The sequence below is a fragment of the Salvelinus alpinus genome, chromosome 25 (assembly GCF_045679555.1).
Source record: "Salvelinus alpinus chromosome 25, SLU_Salpinus.1, whole genome shotgun sequence".
NCBI classification, from domain to species: Eukaryota; Metazoa; Chordata; class Actinopteri; order Salmoniformes; family Salmonidae; genus Salvelinus; species Salvelinus alpinus.
In genome coordinates, this window is record NC_092110.1 from 47,697,602 (window position 1) to 47,723,864 (window position 26,263).

The following is a 26,263-nucleotide window of genomic DNA, read 5'->3' on the forward strand; positions in this document are numbered from 1 at the left end:
ATAGTGCACTACTTCTAACCAGAGCCCTATGGAACCCTATATAGTGCACTACCTCTGACAAGGCCGCGACGACGCCAGTACTGTGGCAAGGAAACAGAACAAGAAGCGGATTTAACTTCTTCAGGAAAACAGCCCCAATGTTAACAAATAGAATTGTCATCCTGAGTCACATTTTATTTTCCAAAGCTACATCACACAATATGTTACATACAACAGATTTTAAACAGGAATGAAATAGTGGTGTCTGCTTCATGTTTTCATTTTTGCCATGTAAAAAAATGATCACGATACCGGTATCATCACAGGCCTAATTCATAGGGGTCTGGTCAAATGTAGTGCAATACAGTGCCTCCAGGAAGTATCGACACCCCGTTTCAACATTTTGTGTTACAAAGTGGGATTAAAATGGATAAAAAATGTTATTTTTTTAAAATCAACGATCTACATAAATACTCTGTCAAAGGGGTATAAAAATATAAAGAAAAAAACCACTTATTTTTTGGTTAGTTAAGTATTCAACCCCCTGAGTCAATAAAATGCTAGTTATCCCCGTCGTCTTGGTAAGCAACTCCAGTGTATATTTGGCCTTGTGTTGTAGGTTATTGTCCTGCTGAAAGGTGAATTCATCTCTGTCTGGTGGAAAGCAGACTGAACCAGGTTTTCCCTCTAGGATTTTGCCTGTGCTTAGCTGAATTTACTTTTTTTATCCTGAAAAACTCCCCAGTCCTTAACGATTACAAGCATACCCATAACGTGATCCGGTCACCACTATGCTTGAAAATACGGAGAGTGGTACTCAGTGATGTGTTGGATTTGCTCCAAACATAACACTTTATCTGAGTCACTACTTTAAACATACAAATTCTAAGATATTTCACCCCGAAACTGTACCACTGTGTGAAATCCATTAGACACATAAGACTATAAGTTGTGTGCAGCGTAGGCAGGATAGAATTAGAACATTGTGTTCCTTACAGGACATTCTGTCCCCACCCGTGGAGTGGAGAAACTGTTAGGCTTGCAGAAAATTGAGATTACTTTAGACCAGATTGATGAGAATTTTTTTTTTAATCCATTTTAGAATAAGGCTGTAACGTAACAAAAATGTGGTAAAAGTCAAGGGGTCTGAATACTTTCCAAATGCCCTGTAAAATTATGAAACCTGTTGCAGAATATGATAAACAATGTGTGTGTACAGTGGAACACTACAGCCCGCCTAAAGCGGGGTGGGGTTCTCGTCTGATGTGTATAAAAGATGGGCTCTGAACTTGAGGGCAGAGCTCTCTGAATACAGAACTGATCCTTTGGGACTCTTGTTTATTAAAATTTAGAGCCTTACAATCTCTAGGATACAGATGGGAGATACAAAAAAGTTCAGTTAGAAATCATGACATTATCCCGAATACAAAATTGTTTTGCCACATTTTTTGCAGTATTACTTTAATGCATTGTTGCAAACAGGATGCAGGTTTTGATTATTTTTATTCTGTAGAGGCTTCCTTTTCACTCTGTCAATTAGGTTAGTATTGTGGAGTAACTACAATGTTGCTGATCCATCCTCAGTTTCCTCCTATCACAACCAAACTGTTTTAGTCACCATGGCGAAATCCTTGCGAGGTTTCCTTCCTTTCCGGCAACTAAGTTAGGATGCCTTTATCTTTGTAGTGACTGGGTGTATTGATACACCATCCAAAGTGTAATTAATAACTTCACCATGCTCATAGACATTCAATGTCTCCTTTTTTTTTTTACCCATCTACCAATAGGTGCCCTTCTTTGCGAGGCATTGGTAAACCTCCCTAGTCTGTGGTTGAATCTGTGTTTGAAATTCACTGCTCGACATTACAGATAATTGTATGTGTGGGGTACAGAGATAATTGTCATTCAAAAATCATGTTAAACTATTAAACTAACTGCTATTATTGTACACAGTGTGAGTCCATGCAACTTATTATGTGACTTGTTGAGCACATTCTTACTCCTGAACTTTAGGCTTGCCATAACAAAGGGGTTGAATAATTGACGCAAGACATTTCAGCTTTTCATTTTTAATTCAATTCATTTGTAAAAATTTTTTTTTTTAAGAATTCCACTTTGACAGTGTGTAGGTCAGTGACAAAATAAAAAAAAAATCTAAAAATGTAATAATTTAAAAAAAATCAGGCCTTAACACAACAGAATGTGGAAACAGGGGTGTGAATACTCTGAAGGCAACGTAGAGCCATTTCAGACACATTCGATGGCTGCTCGTCATCAATTCATAACGGCTGATCAGTTATTGAATGTATAGCTTCGTCTGATCCATTAAAAAAAAAAAAAATGTAAGCTACCTTTGCCAAGCAAACATGATTTCTGCACGCTCACAAATGCCCATCTTTAGGACTGAAAACCCGCAGGGGAAATTATAACTCATATTTAATGATAACTAAAAGCAGGTTTCAGCCTAGTCTAAAATACATGATTTTCTGAAACTGGAAAGTATTCAGACCCCTTGACTGTCCACATTTTGTTACGTTACAGCCGTATTCTAAAATGGATTAGTTAGTGGGAGGAGAGATACCTAGTCAGTTGTACAACTGAATCAGATGTGCTTCCTAAATCGATGTCAACATCATATGGCTTTTGTGTAGATTGATGAGAAAAAACATTTAATCCATTTTAGAATAAGGCTGTAACATAACAAAAATGTGGTAAAAGTCAAGGGGTCTGAATACGTTCCCAAATGCCCTGTATAGGGCCTGTTTCCTGGGCCTAGATGAAGTCTAGTCTCCTATGGTATTCCTGGCTAGCTAGGCTAGCTTCTAGGACTAGTTTTAAATCTGGGAAACCAAACCATAGCCGGGTCGTCACGAAAACCTGGTTTTCCATGGCAACAAGGAAAACACAAAGCAGACTGAACTCTTTCGGTCATTAAAATCTACAGGAAGTAAAATATTGTCTGTTGTAGGAAAATAAACATGTGATTCTGGTTTCCCCCATCAGGAAATGCAGCGTGCTTCATGTTTTGTTTCCTTGCCACGATACCTCAGAGTATCGGGATACTGGTATCGTGACCATCCTATATTCAATAGGATTTCATCATGAATTCTGCTACACCATCTTCAGATAGTGTTCTTGACACTGAATTATTTTACCCCGGTCAGAAAAACAAGGCCAGTCTCTCTCAGGATCTCAAAATGGCACCTTCTGGGTCCTGGTCATAATGTACTACACTATTTAAAAGAACAGGGTGCCAATGTGTCAGTAAAGGGGTCCAATACATCCTGCTGGGCACACTAGCACAGGCTCTGTCTGGCATTTAACATGTAAGGCACCACAATCAGAGCAACAGATGTCCTCGTCCAGCCAACAGTAGACTGAGGAGGAGGATCGCAGGCACTGAACACACACAGAATCCAACCCTTCACCTGTAGGCATTAGTCTGATCTCTGGGCTACTGTGTAATCCCCAGGTAGAGGCTGGCTGGACCCCAGGTAAAGGCTGCTGCAACAGCTGATGGGGAACCAGACAGATGTAGCCTGGGTACCAGACTGTAGGTCAGTTAAGCTGGATGAGAAGGTCATCGCCGTACTTGCGTCGTAACTTGTCGTGGTTGTGGCTGACAGACCAGTGAGGAGGAAGGTAGCGAGGCGTCATGGTAGACAGGAAGTGTTGTCTCCAGCGGCTCTCCAGCGCCATTAATCCCTTCAGGCCCTGCTCGGCGTTCACCTTCACCACCTTCAGCCCGTGGGGAACGTAGCTCTCATTGAAGATCCTGGGAAAGGGCAGGGTAATACAATCAACTTCTTCATTATTAAAACAGCTTGACAGATACCTGACCTGGATACCAAAGAGCAAAGCAGAAGCAGGACAAACGTCCAAGAAGGAAACACCTAGATAGGAACCGGCCCATGCTCGTCTGGCTGTACTGGGGGGGGGAAATCAGGTTAACAGTACATGACCAAGGCAGAGCAGACCCTCACCTCGTCTCCAGGTCTGCAGCCCTCTGAAGTGTCTCTGGACTCAGCTCCATGTCGGTGTCGTTGAAGAAGCACCTTATGACCTTCTGCAGCTCATCTCTCCTGACCTCTGGAAGCCCCTCCCCCACGGTGAGCAGGGCTCGGGCTGCAGAACGAACCCTCCTGCGGTCAGAGTCCTCCAGGAGACGCACGCCCTCCTCACACCCCTGGGGGTAGGGAAAAAATATCCATACAGTTGAATATAGCAATATTATTTTTGACAATATATTGGAGGTCGACCGATTAAATCGGAATGGCCGATTTCAAGTTTTCATAACAATCGGAAATAGGTATTTTGACACCGATTTGGCTATTTAAAAATCATATATATAATAAATAATTTTTATTTTTATTTAACTAGGCAAGTCAGTTAAGAAAAAATTGTTATTTTCAATGAAGGCCTAGGAACAGTGGGTTAACTGCCTTGTTCAGGGGCAGAACGACAGATTTTTACCTTGTCAGCTCAGGGATTCGATCTTGCAACCTTACGGTTAACTAGTCCAACGCTCTAACCACCTGCCTCACGAGGAGCCCGCCTGTTACGCGAATGCAGTAACAAGCCACGGTAAGTTGCTAGCTAGCATTAAAATGATCTTATAAAAAACAATCATAATCACTAGTTATAACTACACATGGTTGATGATATTACTAGTTCATCTAGCATGTCCTGCGTTGCATATAATCGATGCAGTGCGCATTGGCGAAAAAGGACTGTCGTTGCTCCAATGTGTACCTAACCATAAACATCAATGCCTTTCTTAAAATCAATACACAAGTATATATTTTTAAACCTGCATATTTAGCTAAAAGAAATCCAGGTTAGCAGGCAATATTAACCAGGTGAAATTGTGTCACTTCTCTTGCGTTCATTGCACACAGTCAGTGTATATTCAGTTTGGGCCGCCTAATTTACCAGAATTGTACGTAATTATGACATAACATTGAAGGTTGTGCAATGTAACAGGAATATTTAGACTTATGGTTGCCACCGGTTACATAAAATACAGAACGGTTCCGTATTTCACTGAAAGAATAAATGTTTTGTTTTAGAAATGATAGTTTCCGGATTTGACCATATTTATGACCTAAGGCTCGTATTTCTGTGTGTTATTATATTATAATTAAGTCTATGATTTGATATTTGATAGAGCAGTCTGAGCGATGGTAGGCAGCAGCAGGCTCGTAAGCATTCATTCAAACAGGACTTGTGCGTTTTGCCAGCAGCTCTTCGCTGTGCTTCAAGCATTGAGCTGTTTATAACTTCAAGCCTATCAACTCCCGAGATTAGGCTGGTGTAACCGATGTGAAATGGCTAGCTAGTCAGCGGGGTGCGCGCTAATAGCATTTCAAACGTCACTTGCTCTGAGACTTGGAGTAGTTGTTCCCCTTGCTCTGCATGGGTAACGCTGCTTCGAGGGTGGCTGTTGTCGATGTGTTCCTGGTTCGAGCCCAGGTAGCGGCGAGGAGAGGGATGGAAGCTATACTGTTACACTGGCAATACTAAAGTGCCTATAAGAACATCCAATAGTCAAAGGTTAATGAAATACAAATCATATAGAGAGAAATAGTCCTATAGTTCCTATAATAACTACAACCTAAAACTTCTTACCTGGGAATATTGAAGACTCATGTTAAAAGGAACCACCAGCTTTCATATGTTCTCATGTTCTGAGCAAGGAACTTAAACGTTAGCTTTCTTACATGGCACATATCGCACTTTTACCTTCTCCTCCAAAACTGTGTTTTTGCATTATTTAAACCAAATTGAACACGTTTCATTATTTATTTGAGGCTAAATAGATTTTTATTGATGTATTATATAAGTTAAAATAAGTGTTCATTCAGTATTGTTGTAATTGTCATTAATAATAATAAATAAATCTGCTGATAAATCGGTATCGGCGTTGAAAAATCATAATCGGTCGACCTCTAATATCGATCCTCTGAGACAATATGGTTTCACCACTTATTTCCATGACTGATTAAAAGTATTTTCTCATCTTCTCTTGTCCTTCTGCAGCAGACAAGGTGAGCAATGTTTGGAACATTAAATCAATATATCAATAAAAAAACACAATAAAATGACTATAAATATAGAATAGTGTAAATTCACAATTCATTCAGAATACATGAAAACACCTCAGTATGGTGATAATATCCTATCGTGAGGTCACTCGCAATTCCCGGCCCTACCCAACACTCCCCGGGCCCTACCCAACACTCCCCGGGCCCTACCCAACACTCCCCGGGCCCTACCCAACACTCCCCGGGCCCTACCCAACACTCCCCGGGCCCTACCCAACACTCCCCGGCCCCTACCCAACACTCCCCGGGCCCCTACCCAACACTCCCCGGGCCCTACCCAACACTCCCCGGGCCCTACCCAACACTCCCCGGGCCCTACCCAACACTCCCCGGGCCCTACCCAACACTCCCCGGGCCCTACCCAACACTCCCCGGGCCCTACCTGGGGCGCGCCATGCTCATCAGCCAGCTGCTGCTTCAGGAAGCCGTCGTGCACGGTGGAGGCTGCGTGACAGGAAGTGCACAGCAGCAAGACGTCATGTGAGTTGTGGTCCTTCATCTCCATGGGGAAGTGTTGTCTGTACTCGTGAGGCACGATGTTCTTCCTGTAGGGACGAGACGGGAACTAGTTCACACTAGAGGCCCTCACGTCCGCTTCCTACCCCACTAGGATGGACTGTCATGGCTGAAACGTGAGAAAGGTCTTCTCTGCCCGAGGCCCGATTCTCCACCCTTCTCACATGGATTTCACAAGGGTGGGTACTCCTTCAGCCAATGCTTAACACCAATCCTATCCTCGCAAATTCACTACGGGGAGTGTGCAAGTACACACTGAGAAAAGGGGGGTGAATCCGGACACAAACCTGTTATTAGTTATACTAACAGTGTAGCATCTGGCCAGCCTAGTACGAGACCCGTCCCGGCCAGCCCAATACGAGACCCGTCCACACCACACAGGTTCTCCTCACCTGATATAAGACTCGTTCTTGCCACACACCACACACATGTTCTTCTTGGCAGTCAGGTAGTAGTCCTGCTGGGACTCTGGACGTCCCGACGGCTCAAACAAGAGACGCACGATGAAGGGCTCGTCACTCTGCAACACTAGAGGAAGACAGGAGAACAGTCAACTGACACAGAACTGGGTCTTCGATAACACGAGTGGGAATGGGCCTGTAGGGACAGGGGGCCTACAATGGGCCTGTAGGGACCGGGGGCCTAAACGGGCCTGTAGGGACAGGGGGCCTAAACGGGCCTGTAGGGACAGGGGGCCTACATTGGGCCTGTAGGGACAGGGGGCCTACATTGGGCCTGTAGGGACAGGGGGCCTACATTGGGCCTGTAGGGACAGGGGGCCTACATTGGGCCTGTAGGGACAGGGGGCCTACATTGGGCCTGTAGGGACAGGGGGCCTACATTGGGCCTGTAGGGACAGGGGGCCTACATTGGGCCTGTAGGGACAGGGGGCCTACATTGGGCCTGTAGGGACAGGGGGCCTACATTGGGCCTGTAGGGACAGGGGGCCTACATTGGGCCTGTAGGGACAGGGGGCCTACATTGGGCCTGTAGGGACAGGGGGCCTACATTGGGCCTGTAGGGACAGGGGGCCTACATTGGGCCTGTAGGGACAGGGGGCCTACATTGAAATGTTTTACAGAATAAATATGAAAAGTTATGAACATAAGAATGGTTAAAATTGAAAGGGAACAGTTGAGATTATGGGAAAATTCTTAAAAAGCACACGTGTAGTCGTTTCGTCAGTCCAAACCCATTCAGCGCTGTGAGGCACAGAACCAGACCTGATGTATAACATGTTACCGGACAGCCTGACCTGATGTATAGCATGTTACTGGACAGCCTGAGCTGATGTATAACATGTTGCCGGACAGCCTGACCTGATGTATAACATGTTACTGGACAGCCTGACCTGATGTATAGCATGTTACTGGACAGCCTGACCTGATGTATAGCATGTTACTGGACAGCCTGAGCTGATGTATAGCATGTTGCCGGACAGCCTGACCTGATGTATAACATGTTGCCGGACAGCCTGACCTGATGTATAGCATGTTACTGGACAGCCTGACCTGATGTATAACATGTTACTGGACAGCCTGACCTGATGTATAGCATGTTACTGGACAGCCTGACCTGATGTATAACATGTTACTGGACAGCCTGACCTGATGTATAACATGTTACTGGACAGCCTGACCTGATGTATAGCATGTTACTGGACAGCCTGACCTGATGTATAACATGTTACTGGACAGCCTGACCTGATGTATAACATGTTGCCGGACAGCCTGACCTGATGTATAACATGTTACTGGACAGCCTGACCTGATGTATAACATGTTGCCGGACAGCCTGACCTGATGTATAACATGTTATTGGACAGCCTGACCTGATGTATAACATGTTACTGGACAGCCTGACCTGATGTATAACATGTTACTGGACAGCCTGACCTGATGTATAACATGTTACTGGACAGCCTGACCTGATGTATAGCATGTTACTGGACAGCCTGACCTGATGTATAACATGTTACTGGACAGCCTGTCCTGATGTATAACATGTTACTGGACAGCCTGACCTGATGTATAACATGTTACTGGACAGCCTGACCTGATGTATAACATGTTACTGGACAGCCTGACCTGATGTATAGCATGTTACTGGACAGTCTGACCTGATGTATAACATGTTACTGGACAGCCTGTCCTGATGTATAGCATGTTACTGGACAGCCTGACCTGATGTATAGCATGTTACTGGACAGCCTGACCTGATGTATAACATGTTACTGGACAGCCTGACCTGATGTATAGCATGTTACTGGACAGCCTGACCTGATGTATAACATGTTACTGGACAGACACTACATTCCAACTTAGGTGCTTATTAGTGCCTAAACTAGCCATTTTCAGCCCGTATACAAGTGTAAAAGGCTACCTGCTCATTTTACAGTATGAACCCAACAATAATAAAATGTTCCATTGAAATGAAAACACGGTCAGTGTTGGCACTGCCAGTCGGGTATAAGGCGGTGTCTGTCTACCTCCTAGTCCTTTATCCAGGTACCACTGGGCCTTCCTCTTGTCGCAGGTACAGAGGGGTTGTCCGTCCGGGGCATGGAGGAAGCAATTGTCATAAAGAGGGGTCTTCCTGCAACATGCAGAGCGAACAGAACCTCAGGGGATCTGTGTATCAGACTAGTGACTAACACAGGAAAACGTATAAAACCATCCAAATGCCGCCCAGAATCACACTACTCAAATCTTTAACACCAAATGTTTCCCAAAATGTGGGTGATGATTTTTACTATGAAAGTCAGGCAAATTGTTCTGTATTATGACCCTGACAACAATATCCAGAGGTCAGTAGGAAACATCGGCTTTGTGCTGTGAAAGAGATCCCTGGACAGACAAATCACCACTGACCTCGCAGAGTAACCCACACCGAGCGGTTTCCTCTTGTTGTTCTTTCTGGGGTCTGGTACTTGCTGGTCACCAATCTCGGAGCTTTCCAAAGTAGGCTGCCGGAGCTTCTTACTCTTCCGTCTCCTCTCGCCATCCTCCCCCTCACCCCACTCCCTGAAGGGTGTGTCTATCAGGCCCTGGCAGCGATTGGCCAGCTGGGTATAGCCACTCCCACTGTCAGGTAAGGGCGTGGTGTCTGAGTAGAGGCCCAGCAGGTGGAAGAACAGGGCGATGGATACCTGGGCATCCAGGGCTGCGTAAGTCATCTAGGGGTCACAAGACAGAGAGATGTGGGGGGTTAAATCAGAGACCACGTGTTTGAGAGGGATCCCTGAGCAAAATAAGGTAGGGCAGAAGATCGCACATCTTCACAACATAATGGGTAGTTCGTTATATTTGGGATGCAAGGAGATTTGTCGATCAGTTATTCTTCGCAGTCCGACTGAACTGTAGTTGATCTCAAACAGTAACAATCTTTCCATACCACAGGTGGTTCACCTGTTCTAGGGTCAGCCACAGCCTCCCATCCTGTATTAACACCAGCTAGTGTAGTTCACCTGTTCTAGGGTCAGCCACAGCCTCCCATCCTGTATTAACACCAGCTAGTGTAGTTCACCTGTTCTAGGGTCAGCCACAGCCTCCCATCCTGTATTAACACCAGCTAGTGTAGTTTACCTGTTCTAGGGTCAGCTGGTCAGCCTCCCATCCTGTATTAACACCAGCTAGTGTAGTTTACCTGTTCTAGGGTCAGCTGGTCAGCCTCCCATCCTGTATTAACACCAGCTAGTGTAGTTCACCTGTTCTAGGGTCAGCTGGTCAGCCTCCCATCCTGTATTAACACCAGCTAGTGTAGTTCACCTGTTCTAGGGTCAGCCACAGCCTCCCATCCTGTATTAACACCAGCTAGTGTAGTTCACCTGTTCTAGGGTCAGCCACAGCCTCCCATCCTGTATTAACACCAGCTAGTGTAGTTTACCTGTTCTAGGGTCAGCTGGTCAGCCTCCCATCCTGTATTAACACCAGCTAGTGTAGTTCACCTGTTCTAGGGTCAGCCACAGCCTCCCATCCTGTATTAACACCAGCTAGTGTAGTTCACCTGTTCTAGGGTCAGCCACAGCCTCCCATCCTGTATTAACACCAGCTAGTGTAGTTCACCTGTTCTAGGGTCAGCTGGTCAGCCTCCCATCCTGTATTAACACCAGCTAGTGTAGTTCACCTGTTCTAGGGTCAGCCACAGCCTCCCATCCTGTATTAACACCAGCTAGTGTAGTTCACCTGTTCTAGGGTCAGCCACAGCCTCCCATCCTGTATTAACACCAGCTAGTGTAGTTTACCTGTTCTAGGGTCAGCTGGTCAGCCTCCCATCCTGTATTAACACCAGCTAGTGTAGTTTACCTGTTCTAGGGTCAGCTGGTCAGCCTCCCATCCTGTATTAACACCAGCTAGTGTAGTTCACCTGTTCTAGGGTCAGCTGGTCAGCCTCCCATCCTGTATTAACACCAGCTAGTGTAGTTCACCTGTTCTAGGGTCAGCCACAGCCTCCCATCCTGTATTAACACCAGCTAGTGTAGTTCACCTGTTCTAGGGTCAGCCACAGCCTCCCATCCTGTATTAACACCAGCTAGTGTAGTTTACCTGTTCTAGGGTCAGCTGGTCAGCCTCCCATCCTGTATTAACACCAGCTAGTGTGGTTCACCTGTTCTAGGGTCAGCTGGTCAGCCTCCCATCCTGTATTAACACCAGCTAGTGTAGTTCACCTGTTCTAGGGTCAGCTGGTCAGCCTCCCATCCTGTATTAACACCAGCTAGTGTAGTTCACCTGTTCTAGGGTCAGCCACAGCCTCCCATCCTGTATTAACACCAGCTAGTGTAGTTCACCTGTTCTAGGGTCAGCCACAGCCTCCCATCCTGTATTAACACCAGCTAGTGTAGTTTACCTGTTCTAGGGTCAGCTGGTCAGCCTCCCATCCTGTATTAACACCAGCTAGTGTAGTTCACCTGTTCTAGGGTCAGCTGGTCAGCCTCCCATCCTGTATTACCACCAGCTAGTGTAGTTTACCTGTTCTAGGGTCAGCCACAGCATCCCATCCTGTATTAACACCAGCTAGTGTAGTTCACCTGTTCTAGGGTCAGCTGGTCAGCCTCCCATCCTGTATTACCACCAGCTAGTGTAGTTTACCTGTTCTAGGGTCAGCCACAGCATCCCATCCTGTATTAACACCAGCTAGTGTAGTTCACCTGTTCTAGGGTCAGCCACAGCCTCCCATCCTGTATTACCACCAGCTAGTGTAGTTTACCTGTTCTAGGGTCAGCCACAGCCTCCCATCCTGTATTAACACCAGCTAGTGTAGTTCACCTGTTCTAGGGTCAGCTGGTCAGCCTCCCATCCTGTATTAACACCAGCTAGTGTAGTTCACCTGTTCTAGGGTCAGCCACAGCCTCCCATCCTGTATTAACACCAGCTAGTGTAGTTTACCTGTTCTAGGGTCAGCTGGTCAGCCTCCCATCCTGTATTAACACCAGCTAGTGTAGTTTACCTGTTCTAGGGTCAGCTGGTCAGCCTCCCATCCTGTATTAACACCAGCTAGTGTAGTTCACCTGTTCTAGGGTCAGCTGGTCAGCCTCCCATCCTGTATTAACACCAGCTAGTGTAGTTCACCTGTTCTAGGGTCAGCCACAGCCTCCCATCCTGTATTAACACCAGCTAGTGTAGTTCACCTGTTCTAGGGTCAGCCACAGCCTCCCATCCTGTATTAACACCAGCTAGTGTAGTTCACCTGTTCTAGGGTCAGCCACAGCCTCCCATCCTGTATTAACACCAGCTAGTGTAGTTCACCTGTTCTAGGGTCAGCCACAGCCTCCCATCCTGTATTAACACCAGCTAGTGTAGTTCACCTGTTCTAGGGTCAGCCACAGCCTCCCATCCTGTATTAACACCAGCTAGTGTAGTTTACCTGTTCTAGGGTCAGCTGGTCAGCCTCCCATCCTGTATTAACACCAGCTAGTGTAGTTTACCTGTTCTAGGGTCAGCTGGTCAGCCTCCCATCCTGTATTAACACCAGCTAGTGTAGTTCACCTGTTCTAGGGTCAGCTGGTCAGCCTCCCATCCTGTATTAACACCAGCTAGTGTAGTTCACCTGTTCTAGGGTCAGCCACAGCCTCCCATCCTGTATTAACACCAGCTAGTGTAGTTCACCTGTTCTAGGGTCAGCCACAGCCTCCCATCCTGTATTAACACCAGCTAGTGTAGTTTACCTGTTCTAGGGTCAGCTGGTCAGCCTCCCATCCTGTATTAACACCAGCTAGTGTAGTTCACCTGTTCTAGGGTCAGCCACAGCCTCCCATCCTGTATTAACACCAGCTAGTGTAGTTCACCTGTTCTAGGGTCAGCCACAGCCTCCCATCCTGTATTAACACCAGCTAGTGTAGTTCACCTGTTCTAGGGTCAGCTGGTCAGCCTCCCATCCTGTATTAACACCAGCTAGTGTAGTTCACCTGTTCTAGGGTCAGCCACAGCCTCCCATCCTGTATTAACACCAGCTAGTGTAGTTCACCTGTTCTAGGGTCAGCCACAGCCTCCCATCCTGTATTAACACCAGCTAGTGTAGTTCACCTGTTCTAGGGTCAGCCACAGCCTCCCATCCTGTATTAACACCAGCTAGTGTAGTTTACCTGTTCTAGGGTCAGCTGGTCAGCCTCCCATCCTGTATTAACACCAGCTAGTGTAATTTACCTGTTCTAGGGTCAGCTGGTCAGCCTCCCATCCTGTATTAACACCAGCTAGTGTAGTTCACCTGTTCTAGGGTCAGCTGGTCAGCCTCCCATCCTGTATTAACACCAGCTAGTGTAGTTCACCTGTTCTAGGGTCAGCCACAGCCTCCCATCCTGTATTAACACCAGCTAGTGTAGTTCACCTGTTCTAGGGTCAGCCACAGCCTCCCATCCTGTATTAACACCAGCTAGTGTAGTTTACCTGTTCTAGGGTCAGCTGGTCAGCCTCCCATCCTGTATTAACACCAGCTAGTGTGGTTCACCTGTTCTAGGGTCAGCTGGTCAGCCTCCCATCCTGTATTAACACCAGCTAGTGTAGTTCACCTGTTCTAGGGTCAGCCACAGCCTCCCATCCTGTATTAACACCAGCTAGTGTAGTTCACCTGTTCTAGGGTCAGCCACAGCCTCCCATCCTGTATTAACACCAGCTAGTGTAGTTCACCTGTTCTAGGGTCAGCCACAGCCTCCCATCCTGTATTAACACCAGCTAGTGTAGTTTACCTGTTCTAGGGTCAGCTGGTCAGCCTCCCATCCTGTATTAACACCAGCTAGTGTAGTTTACCTGTTCTAGGGTCAGCTGGTCAGCCTCCCATCCTGTATTAACACCAGCTAGTGTAGTTCACCTGTTCTAGGGTCAGCTGGTCAGCCTCCCATCCTGTATTAACACCAGCTAGTGTAGTTCACCTGTTCTAGGGTCAGCCACAGCCTCCCATCCTGTATTAACACCAGCTAGTGTAGTTCACCTGTTCTAGGGTCAGCCACAGCCTCCCATCCTGTATTAACACCAGCTAGTGTAGTTCACCTGTTCTAGGGTCAGCCACAGCCTCCCATCCTGTATTAACACCAGCTAGTGTAGTTCACCTGTTCTAGGGTCAGCCACAGCCTCCCATCCTGTATTAACACCAGCTAGTGTAGTTCACCTGTTCTAGGGTCAGCCACAGCCTCCCATCCTGTATTAACACCAGCTAGTGTAGTTCACCTGTTCTAGGGTCAGCCACAGCCTCCCATCCTGTATTAACACCAGCTAGTGTAGTTTACCTGTTCTAGGGTCAGCTGGTCAGCCTCCCATCCTGTATTAACACCAGCTAGTGTAGTTTACCTGTTCTAGGGTCAGCTGGTCAGCCTCCCATCCTGTATTAACACCAGCTAGTGTAGTTCACCTGTTCTAGGGTCAGCTGGTCAGCCTCCCATCCTGTATTAACACCAGCTAGTGTAGTTCACCTGTTCTAGGGTCAGCCACAGCCTCCCATCCTGTATTAACACCAGCTAGTGTAGTTCACCTGTTCTAGGGTCAGCCACAGCCTCCCATCCTGTATTAACACCAGCTAGTGTAGTTTACCTGTTCTAGGGTCAGCTGGTCAGCCTCCCATCCTGTATTAACACCAGCTAGTGTAGTTCACCTGTTCTAGGGTCAGCCACAGCCTCCCATCCTGTATTAACACCAGCTAGTGTAGTTCACCTGTTCTAGGGTCAGCCACAGCCTCCCATCCTGTATTAACACCAGCTAGTGTAGTTCACCTGTTCTAGGGTCAGCTGGTCAGCCTCCCATCCTGTATTAACACCAGCTAGTGTAGTTCACCTGTTCTAGGGTCAGCCACAGCCTCCCATCCTGTATTAACACCAGCTAGTGTAGTTCACCTGTTCTAGGGTCAGCCACAGCCTCCCATCCTGTATTAACACCAGCTAGTGTAGTTCACCTGTTCTAGGGTCAGCCACAGCCTCCCATCCTGTATTAACACCAGCTAGTGTAGTTTACCTGTTCTAGGGTCAGCTGGTCAGCCTCCCATCCTGTATTAACACCAGCTAGTGTAGTTTACCTGTTCTAGGGTCAGCTGGTCAGCCTCCCATCCTGTATTAACACCAGCTAGTGTAGTTCACCTGTTCTAGGGTCAGCTGGTCAGCCTCCCATCCTGTATTAACACCAGCTAGTGTAGTTCACCTGTTCTAGGGTCAGCCACAGCCTCCCATCCTGTATTAACACCAGCTAGTGTAGTTCACCTGTTCTAGGGTCAGCCACAGCCTCCCATCCTGTATTAACACCAGCTAGTGTAGTTCACCTGTTCTAGGGTCAGCCACAGCCTCCCATCCTGTATTAACACCAGCTAGTGTAGTTCACCTGTTCTAGGGTCAGCCACAGCCTCCCATCCTGTATTAACACCAGCTAGTGTAGTTCACCTGTTCTAGGGTCAGCCACAGCCTCCCATCCTGTATTAACACCAGCTAGTGTAGTTTACCTGTTCTAGGGTCAGCTGGTCAGCCTCCCATCCTGTATTAACACCAGCTAGTGTAGTTTACCTGTTCTAGGGTCAGCTGGTCAGCCTCCCATCCTGTATTAACACCAGCTAGTGTAGTTCACCTGTTCTAGGGTCAGCTGGTCAGCCTCCCATCCTGTATTAACACCAGCTAGTGTAGTTCACCTGTTCTAGGGTCAGCCACAGCCTCCCATCCTGTATTAACACCAGCTAGTGTAGTTCACCTGTTCTAGGGTCAGCCACAGCCTCCCATCCTGTATTAACACCAGCTAGTGTAGTTTACCTGTTCTAGGGTCAGCTGGTCAGCCTCCCATCCTGTATTAACACCAGCTAGTGTAGTTCACCTGTTCTAGGGTCAGCCACAGCCTCCCATCCTGTATTAACACCAGCTAGTGTAGTTCACCTGTTCTAGGGTCAGCCACAGCCTCCCATCCTGTATTAACACCAGCTAGTGTAGTTCACCTGTTCTAGGGTCAGCTGGTCAGCCTCCCATCCTGTATTAACACCAGCTAGTGTAGTTCACCTGTTCTAGGGTCAGCCACAGCCTCCCATCCTGTATTAACACCAGCTAGTGTAGTTTACCTGTTCTAGGGTCAGCCACAGCCTCCCATCCTGTATTAACACCAGCTAGTGTAGTTTACCTGTTCTAGGGTCAGCTGGTCAGCCTCCCATCCTGTATTAACACCAGCTAGTGTAGTTCACCTGTTCTAGGGTCAGCCACAGCCTCCCATCCTGTATTAACACCAGCTAGTGTAGTTCACCTGTTCTAGGGTCAGCCACAGCCTCCCATCCTGTATTAACACCAGCTAGTGTAGTTCACCTGTTCTAGGGTCAGCCACAGCATCCCATCCTGTATTAACACCAGCTAGTGTAGTTCACCTGTTCTAGGGTCAGCTGGTCAGCATCCCATCCTGTATTAATTAGCACCAGCTAGTGTAGTTTACCTGTTCCAGGGTCAGCTGGTCAGCATCCCATCCTGTATTAATTAGCACCAGCTAGTGTAGTTCACCTGTTCTAGGGTCAGCCACAGCATCCCATCCTGTATTAACACCAGCTAGTGTAGTTCACCTGTTCTAGGGTCAGCTGGTCAGCCTCCCATCCTGTATTAACACCAGCTAGTGTAGTTCACCTGTTCTAGGGTCAGCCACAGCATCCCATCCTGTATTAACACCAGCTAGTGTAGTTCACCTGTTCTAGGGTCAGCTGGTCAGCATCCCATCCTGTATTAACACCAGCTAGTGTAGTTCACCTGTTCTAGGGTCAGCCACAGCATCCCATCCTGTATTAACACCAGCTAGTGTAGTTCACCTGTTCTAGGGTCAGCTGGTCAGCCTCCCATCCTGTATTAACACCAGCTAGTGTAGTTCACCTGTTCTAGGGTCAGCCACAGCATCCCATCCTGTATTAACACCAGCTAGTGTAGTTCACCTGTTCTAGGGTCAGCTGGTCAGCCTCCCATCCTGTATTAACACCAGCTAGTGTAGTTCACCTGTTCTAGGGTCAGCCACAGCATCCCATCCTGTATTAACACCAGCTAGTGTAGTTCACCTGTTCTAGGGTCAGCTGGTCAGCCTCCCATCCTGTATTAACACCAGCTAGTGTAGTTCACCTGTTCTAGGGTCAGCTGGTCAGCATCCCATCCTGTATTAACACCAGCTAGTGTAGTTCACCTGTTCTAGGGTCAGCTGGTCAGCCTCCCATCCTGTATTAACACCAGCTAGTGTAGTTCACCTGTTCTAGGGTCAGCCACAGCCTCCCATCCTGTATTAACACCAGCTAGTGTAGTTCACCTGTTCTAGGGTCAGCCACAGCCTCCCATCCTGTATTAACACCAGCTAGTGTAGTTCACCTGTTCTAGGGTCAGCCACAGCCTCCCATCCTGTATTAATTAGCACCAGCTAGTGTAGTTTACCTGTTCTAGGGTCAGCTGGTCAGCATCCCATCCTGTATTAATTAGCACCAGCTAGTGTAGTTCACCTGTTCTAGGGTCAGCTGGTCAGCCTCCCATCCTGTATTAATTAGCACCAGCTAGTGTAGTTCACCTGTTCTAGGGTCAGCTGGTCAGCCTCCCATCCTGTATTAATTAGCACCAGCTAGTGTAGTTTACCTATTCTAGGGTCAGCCACAGCATCCCATATTACCACCAGCTAGTGTAGTTTACCTGTTCTAGGGTCAGCTGGTCAGCCTCCCATCCTGTATTAATTAACACCAGCTAGTGTAGTTTACCTGTTCCAGGGTCAGCTGGTCAGCATCCCATCCTGTATTAATTAGCACCAGCTAGTGTAGTTTACCTGTTCTAGGGTCAGCTGGTCAGCCTCCCAGTTACTGCATCGAAGCGCCATGGATTTATCCAGAGACACATTGAGCAGGTCGGCAGCCAGAGACTTGAGGCTCAAACCATTGTTCAACACGACCTTCCTGCACAGAAACACACTGGTTCAGAACCACACAGCCTGGGAAATACAGTTGAAGTCAGAAGTTCACATAAACGAGTTTTAATGACTCCAACCTAAGCGTTTCAACCACTCCACACATTTCTTGTTAACAAACTATAGTTTTGGCAAGTCGGTTAGGACATCTACTTTGTGCATGACAAGTAAATTTCTCAAACAATTGTTTACAGACAGATTATTTCACTGTATCACAATTCCAGTGGGTCAGAAGTTTACATACACTAAGTTGACTGTGCCTTTAAACAGCTTGGAAAATTACAGAAAATGATGTCATGGCTTTAGAAGCTTCTGATAGGCAATTAAAAAAAAAACTTTATGTAACTAGGCAAGTCAGTTAAGAACACATTCTTATTTACAATGACGGCCTAAGACGTGGGTTCACTGCCTTGTTCAGTTCTTCGGCTTGCAAGTCCCCCCCCCCCTTTTTCCTCCAAACATAACGATGGTCATTATGGCCAAATAGTTATACTTTCGTTTCATCAGACCAGAGGACATTTCTCAAAAAAGTACGATCTTTGTTCCCATGTGCAGTTGCAAACCGTAGTCTGGCTTTTTTAATGGCGGTTTTGGAGCAGTCACTTCTTCCTTGCTGAGCTGCCTTTCAGGTTATGTCAATATAGGACTCGTTTTACTGTGAATGTAGATACTTTTGTACCCGTTTCCTCCAGCATCTTCACAAGGTCCTTTGCTGTTGTTCTGGAATTGATTTGCACTTCTCACCAAAGTACGTTCATCTCTAGGAGACAGAAAGCGTCTCCTTCCTGAGTGGTATGACGGCTGCGTGGTCCCATGGTGTTTATACTTGCGTACTATTGTTTGTACAGATGAACGTCGTACCTTCAGGCGTTTGGAAATCGCTCTCAAGGATGAACCAGAATTGTGGAGATCTACAATTTCTGATGTCTTGGCTGATTTCTTTTGATTTTCCCATGATGTCAAGCAAAGAGGCACTGAGTTTGAAGGTAGGCTTTGAAATACATCCACAGGTACACCTCCAATTGACTCAAATGATGTCAATTAGCCTATCAGTAGCTTGTAAAGCCATGACATCATCTTCTGGAATTTTCCAAGCTGTTTAAAGGCACAGTCAACTTAGTGCATGTAAACTTCTGACCCACTGGAATTGTGAATTATAAGTGAAATAATCTGTCTGTAAACAATTGTTTGAAAAATTACTTAGGACATTAATTTGTGCATGACAGACTTGCCAAAACTATAGTTGGTTAACAAGAAATGTGGAGTGGTTGAAAAATGTTTAAATAACTCCAACTCCAGTGTATGTAAACTTCTGACTTCCACTGCAGATCTTCTGCACATTCTGTCAGACCAATTAAGGAAAGCTTTGACTGTGTACAGACTGAACATAGCCTTGCTATTGAGAAAGGCCGCCGTAGGCACACCTGGCTCTCAAGAGAAGACAGGCTATGTGCACACTGCCCACAAAATAAGGTGGAAACTGAGCTGCACTTCCTAAACGCCTGCATAATGTATGACCATAATAGAGACATATTTCCCTCAGATTACACAGATCCACAAAGAATTTGAAAACAAATCCAATTTTGATAAACTCCCATATCTATTGAGTGAAATACCAGTGTGCCATGTTAATTGTTCTTTTTTTTTATTATCAAAATTTCACTTGCTTTGGCAATGTTTCCCATGCCAATAAAGCCCCTTAAATTGAGACAGATACTTTGAGGGTAAACGGTTGATTAAAACAGATAACCTAGTGATTTGTTTCTGTTCTGTAGGGGGTAGATCATCTTTAATATTACAGATATTGTTCTGTTCTTTAGGGGGTAGATCATCTTTAATATTACAGATCATTGTAATTGTCTGCATCATTTCCAATCCCCCATATATTTTTTAAATATACATTTATTATTGTCCCCCTAACCCCACCACCCCTCCCCTAATTGGAGTAAACTAATGGACAACAGTTAAACTTCTACATGTCACAGACACGGTATATTCCACATTAGTTATCCATGTTTATTTTGTATTTAGTCCCAACCTTCAGCTCCACTCAGACCCTCCCATCCATCTCTGAAAATGTATGTCTGTCATATATTTTTCAACTGTGCTGTAATGTTTAACATTTCTAAACCTTTATATTCTCAGTTTCTACAGATTGTAAATGAAAAAGATGAGCATTTGTACTATTGAGTATTAGAGTATTATGTTATTACCGATTGACTGTCAACCTAGTGCTACCAAAGCCCATCTCTAGTAGTACCTTTGTCGTAGTGCGAGATATCTCAGGTCCACGGTACAACCCAGAGCCAGGCCGTAGTCCCGGGTCAGACGTGTCCCGTCTTCATAACACCCCACGCCCACCTTCAGGACATGGGGGTCCCTGAGGACCTATATAATAAAACAGAATATATGCCATCTATCCATAAATGTAATATTGGTGGCCTCAGCGAGAAATCGAACCCACTATACCGGGCGTTAAAAAGCATCGTTCTCTACCAACTGAGCCACAGAGGACCATGTACCTCCTTCAAGCTGAGGGGAAAGTCCTGCTGGCTACCTCGGAACAGATGTAGCCTCACCAACACACACAGGCCAGAGTAGGAACTCATCTGGAGGAGGGAGACCGCCAACGCCTTACCCTTCACTGACACCTGGGGAGGGAGAGGAAGGAGGGGGGAGGATGAGGAAGGAGGGAGGAAAGGAATAAGCAGAGGGGGAGCAGGAGGGAGGAAAGGAATAAGGCGAGGGGGAGCAGGAGGGAGGAAAGGAATAAGGCGAGGGGATGGATGAGGAGGGAGGGAGGGAGAAGAAGGAAAGGAATAAGGAGAGGAGGGAGGGGGAAGGAGGGAAACTACATCAGGAAATAAGACTTGAGGACCAATGGAATCATATATAATTTTTTTTACATGCAAAACGAACTCATACGCCAAGGCCCATACCCATTCGCAGTCCAGCCCGAGGACGGGGTAGACGGATAGCTCCTTTTGCAGCGACGGCCACCACTGCTCCCAACCCTCCTCAGAGCTCACCATCACAGGCTGTACTGCCAAGACCTGGTCAGCAGGGGGCAGTGAAACAGGCAGGAGGAGGCCCAGGCTCTGACCAAGGGTTAGCTGGGTCTGGGACTCGACTGGCTCCACAACCACAGGACCCAGCTGTTCCACTGGTACGGGACCAGTGCTGACCCCTATCTGACCCTGAGCTAGACGCTGCTTCTTCTTTTGTGTCCTCAGGGTTGGTTGTCGCCATAATAACAGGCCTCCCAAGGTGGCGCCCAACAGGGTGACCACTGCAACCATCAGGGCTTTTTGTCTAGTAGCCATCTTGGGTTTCAGAGGTGTAGATTTGGGCTGGTTGGTTGAGTAGTGTGTAGAGGGGCGTAGGTAGACCTTTACAGACCGAATTGAAGTTTGTTCAGAGAGACTGGGGATATCATGTCAGCATTGGGGAACAGCTACATTTGTCCTGTCCAATGAAGAAAATAGGCTATTGGTTAGTAGGCTCTGCTCCTGCACTCAGGGAAGACATGACCCTACACGGCAACTCACTGTGCAATAGTCACATGTCAACATTACCCTACACGGCAACTCACTGTGCAATAGTCACATGTCAACATTACCCTACATGGCAACTCACTGTGCAATAGTCACATGTCAACATTACCCTACATGGCAACTCACTGTGCAATAGTCACGTCAACATTACCCTACACGGCAACATTAAAAGGGGCATAGCAGTAGATTCATTTTTTACATTCTCACAAAATAAGTAATTCACTTGTCTTGCCAAACAATTCCAATTTGAAAAAGGCATTTGCTGCACTTTTGATAGCTTTGTCCTGCAACTAGCCATTTAAATGAACAATTTTGGACTAACTTTTAAATGTTATCCACGGCTAGCTGCGAAAAGATCCCTAGCTTAGAGTTGATTAACCAACCTAAACTATTTGGATTCAACCATTTTTGTTTAAGCCAACAGAGGCATTTCCACTATAGACGAGACGATAGTCAGGTCTGTTACAGGCACCGGTTGACGCTCTGTGTTAAATTCAAAAGTCCCTTCCATCATATCTGAAAGGGTCGGTGAAGAGTGTAGGAGTAGAGAAACCTCACGGTAGGACAAGGGATGAAAAATATGGCGGAAGCTGACGCTGATGGGGGCGTGAATATAAATGGCGGGCGAGTTCAAGGGCAATATTGTCCAAAAGAACATAAAACCAGATGAAAACAGCGACGATAATGTCCCTTATCTTGAAGGAGTATGTGTCGCTAAATGAGGAGCTGATTTGATTACCGATCTTGAAGAACCCATTTGAGACATGGTGGAGAGAGTGCTGGGTAAAGTGAAGGCTGTGAGGATCACGAGGCTCGTTTTGATTATTTATTTTGTTCTTCTGAGGATCAGAAGCAGCTTGTGTTGCGTCTCTTCGGAACAGGGGGGGGGGGGGAATATCTGGCGTCTTCGTGAGAAGTCGATGTTGCAGAGATTTAAAAACAATATTCCTGGAGTGATTGATGCTCGTCGGATGAATCATGTGGCGATTGATGAAAAAGTCCAGAGTATCTGTTCTTTTGAAATGGAGTCTCTCCCTACTCAAGTGCAGCTGGGATATATCAACTACAAAGTCAGAGCATTTGTTCCAAGACCAAAGCAGTGTGATCAAGGGAAGGAGAAGACGCCATATGGAAGGGAGAAGCAGAGATGTCCAAGTTGTAGAAAAGATCATGTGATGCATTTTTTTTTTTTTAAGTTAAGAAAATGTGACATGTTCCAACTGCGGTGAGAACCACGTCTTTGGAATTGCCCAACAAGGGTGAAAGAGAACGAGATGGCCAAAGTCAGGGCTGTCCAGAGCATTTCATATGCAACGGCTGTTAAAAAGTGTTGAGGGTTTGAATGGTGGTCCTAAAGCACCATTTGCCAAGATTAGGCCACCGCCACTTGAATTCAATCTACTAAAAAGAGCCACAAGATGGTGTTTCAACATTTCATTACTACATTCTGTGATTAATTTGAAGTTTAACTAATTAATTTCATATGATCAATAAATTAAAAAAATGTCGATGACCCCAGGATTCTAATGGGATGCCACCAAAGCTTTTATTTAAAAAAATTAACAGCATTTGTATCTTGGTAAAAATATATATTTTTAAATCACTATAAAATATGTCAGAACCAGAAATGTTAACTTCATTAGAGAGTTAAACAAAACTCTTCAGACCAGGTAACTATTATTTTTTTCTAAAGTCAAGACAGACATTCCTCCTGAGGTTTATTTAACATGTTGGAATCAATTAGGTTCACTATTGCTCAAACTGATTAACACAGCCGTTCACAAGGTTCATTTGGGAGAGATCTGGCTACAGCACAAATGTAGCTTTTATTTAAAAAAAGGTAAGGATGCCACCCAGCGCCCTCAGCCTCGCCACCCAGCGCCCTCAGCCTCGCCACCCAGCCTCGCCACCCAGCGCCCTCAGCCTCGCCACCCAGCGCCCTCAGCCTCGCCACCCAGCCTCGCCACCCAGCGTTCTCAGCCTCGCCACCCAGCCTCGCCACCCAGCGCCCTCAGCCTCGCCACCCAGCGCCCTCAGCCTCGCCACCCAGCGCCCTCAGCCTCGCCACCCAGCGCCCTCAGCCTCGCCACCCAGCGCCCTCAGCCTCGCCACCCAGCGCCCTCAGCCTCGCCACCCAGCGCCCTCAGCCTCGCCACCCAGCGCTCTCAGCCTCGCCACCCAGCGCTCTCAGCCTCGCCACCCAGCGCTCAGCCCCCATAATTTGTCACATGTAGCACGACATCTCCTTCCCATAGAGTTGATCAGGCTGTTGATTGTGGCCTGTGGAATGTTGTCTCACTCCTCTTCAATGGCTGTGCGAAGTTGCTGGATATTGGCGGGAACTGGAACACGCCGTTGTACACGTCAATCCAGAGCATCCCAAACATGCTCAATGGGTGGTGACAGGTCTGGTGACTATGCAGTCCATGGAAGAGCTGGGACAGATCCTTGGGACATGGGGGCCGTGCATTATCATGCGGAAACATGAGGTGATGCCGGCGGATGAATGGCACGACAACGGGCCACAGGGATCTCATCACGGTATCTCTGTGCATTCAAATTGCCGTCGGGTTAAACGCAATCGTGTTTGTTGTCCGTAGCTTATGCCTGCCCCATACCATAACCCACCACGGGGCACTCTGTTCACAACACCGCCTTCCATCTGCACAGTTGGATTTCACCAACTGGGAAACACTTCACACCACTTCTATACCAAAATGACGTAGCAGGTTAGGATAGGAGAATTAAAGTTGCAGGCTAGGAGACGGAGGTTAAATGTTTAGGTCAGGACAAGGAAAGTTTGTTGGAGTTGGAGCAAAGCGCTGTCAAGAGTTAGTCCGCCTCAGGTCAAAACTCACGGTATGGTCCTTGATATCTGGCATCCTTGGGACATCAACTCTGATGTTACACCATTGAAGTTGACATGTTGTACTGGTTAATGTAAGGGTTATGGTTAACAGTCCTAAGGATCCTTATTTGCACTAACCTCAATACTAATCGTTGGAAATGAACACCCTACAGCCCGTAATTCGGGGGCATCCCATTGGTTCCTTCATGAACATCTTCATGCTTGTGACACTTAAAATACGGGTCACACCTGCACTCAACATCGTTAACAGAACTGCTGCTGAAGAAACAGTGCCTGACAGGCAGGGGGGCGAAGGACTCGTCTACGGTCTCCACCGCCACCTGCTAGTACAGCAGGCTGGGGCGAAACCGTGTGTTAGTTAACTAGGTAGTTAGACACCGTATGATAGTTATTAACAAGTACATGGTGTCACCCCCTGTGTACCAGACTAGCTGGCTAAGATAGCATACAAATATCCTTCGGTCCTGCCCTCGTTGAGGGAAACCAGTGCCCGACAGACGGGGGACGAAGGACACGGTGTACGGCAAGCTAGATGCCGTTGTTGCCCCCGACCCTTATGTGGGGTTTATCAGTGTCTTTCATCCAACTTCCTTGTGCAATAACACCGCAATAACACTGTACTGTACTGGAGCGCCCCCCCCCCTCACCTAGCTTAAACATTGTATAAAGTGGGGTTCCTGCAGATGTATGAACGCCCTGAATTTCAGCCTTCTGTTTTTAATGCTTATTTGATAGTAAATGACACATTCAACCCAGCGACTGGTTAGTGTTTCTAGAGATGATGGAAATTCCTCTGTTCACAAACGCTTTTTGGTGAATCTGACACTTGAGTGCAAACAGCACGGCATATAACAGCGGAGACAGCATTGTGCAATTCACTGCCGTTGTTTACAAGTGCAGCTAGTTAGCTGGTACAAACTAACTAGGTCGTTTGACATGTTTGATTAACAGCTACTGATAACAGCTACTGCTAAAATAAATCCTGATGTTCCTGAGTACAGGATGACTGATGTCGCTAGATGTGTGTTGACAATGGTGATGAGAGTCAGTCAGCTAACGTATTAGCTAATGTGGTTTCCACAAGTATAAACGAGTTAGCTTGAGACCGAATCTAATTGTAAAATAGTAATGAGTTTGTTCGTCATGTTGTGGTGGTTGTCACCAACTAACAGGAGCGTGTTTTCCATGCGAGAGCTTTTCGTAGTGAAGTTTAGCTTGGTAACGTAAAGATAATTTACTAGCTAACTAGCACAGACAACGTTAACTTATCTAGTAGACCTGGCTAGCTACGTCGGTAACCAACTTTAATGTCCTTCTCTGGACTGAAATGTGCAAGTACTTATTTCAATTGACCTACCTCTGTGTTTCACGTCCACACCATAACGCACCGCCGGCTTCCTGCACATGTCCACTGGCTTCTAGTGATGTTGCTTCCGGCTCCATTTATCATGACGGACACAGCTGATCAATGACATTTGGGAGGAGGCAAAGGTCAGGTGGAACCATTCTAGCCAATCAGAGGGCAGATACGCCTGTGAACAACAGGCACAACTAGTTAATAACTAGTTACCACAGCCACAAAGACGATAGTCTATATCGTAGAAATTCATGAAAACTAAAATTCGCGTTGTGGTTTTCATTTAAGGTTAGGCATAAGTTTAGCACTGTGGTTAAGGTTTTAAATCACATTTTAAGAAGATAAATTGTAGAAATTGGTGGGGTTTATGACTTTGTGGCTGTGCGAACAAAGTGACGACCAACTCCAATATATCGTACTTATATCAGTAACAAAACAACATAATAATTACGAAACCTCTATTCGATCAAAAGAGCCACACGTAGAAAATAAGCCATACATAAAAAATAAAAACAATCTAAATC

The 26,263-nt window shown here is 46.4% G+C and overlaps 1 protein-coding gene across 1 annotated transcript; it reads right to left on the bottom strand.

The window, feature by feature from the left end:
- Positions 1-2,032: 2,032 nt before the first annotated feature.
- Positions 2,033-25,862, bottom strand: LOC139554056 (exonuclease 3'-5' domain-containing protein 2-like). The gene is made up of 11 exons (XM_071366973.1): positions 25,740-25,862; positions 20,899-21,424; positions 20,482-20,610; positions 20,220-20,347; positions 17,822-17,948; positions 9,470-9,774; positions 9,088-9,194; positions 6,992-7,127; positions 6,466-6,628; positions 3,963-4,165; positions 2,033-3,754 (listed from the first exon to the last, which is right to left on the bottom strand). Exons 2-11 carry the CDS (start codon positions 21,280-21,282, stop codon positions 3,538-3,540), a joined length of 1,899 nt encoding a protein of 632 aa, XP_071223074.1. The 5' UTR covers positions 21,283-21,424; positions 25,740-25,862; the 3' UTR covers positions 2,033-3,537.
- Positions 25,863-26,263: the final 401 nt, after the last annotated feature.

Excerpts from the sequence above, each read along its gene's own strand:
- LOC139554056 (XM_071366973.1), bottom strand. The coding sequence starts at position 21,282 with ATGGCTACTAGACAAAAAGCCCTGATGGTTGCAGTGGTCACCCTGTTG. Across the intron at positions 9,195-9,469 it reads GGTGTGGGTTACTCTGCGAG|GAAGACCCCTCTTTATGACA; the intron begins GTCAGTGGTGAT and ends TGCATGTTGCAG. Across the intron at positions 3,755-3,962 it reads GCTGCAGACCTGGAGACGAG|GATCTTCAATGAGAGCTACG; the intron begins GTGAGGGTCTGC and ends GCCCTTTCCCAG.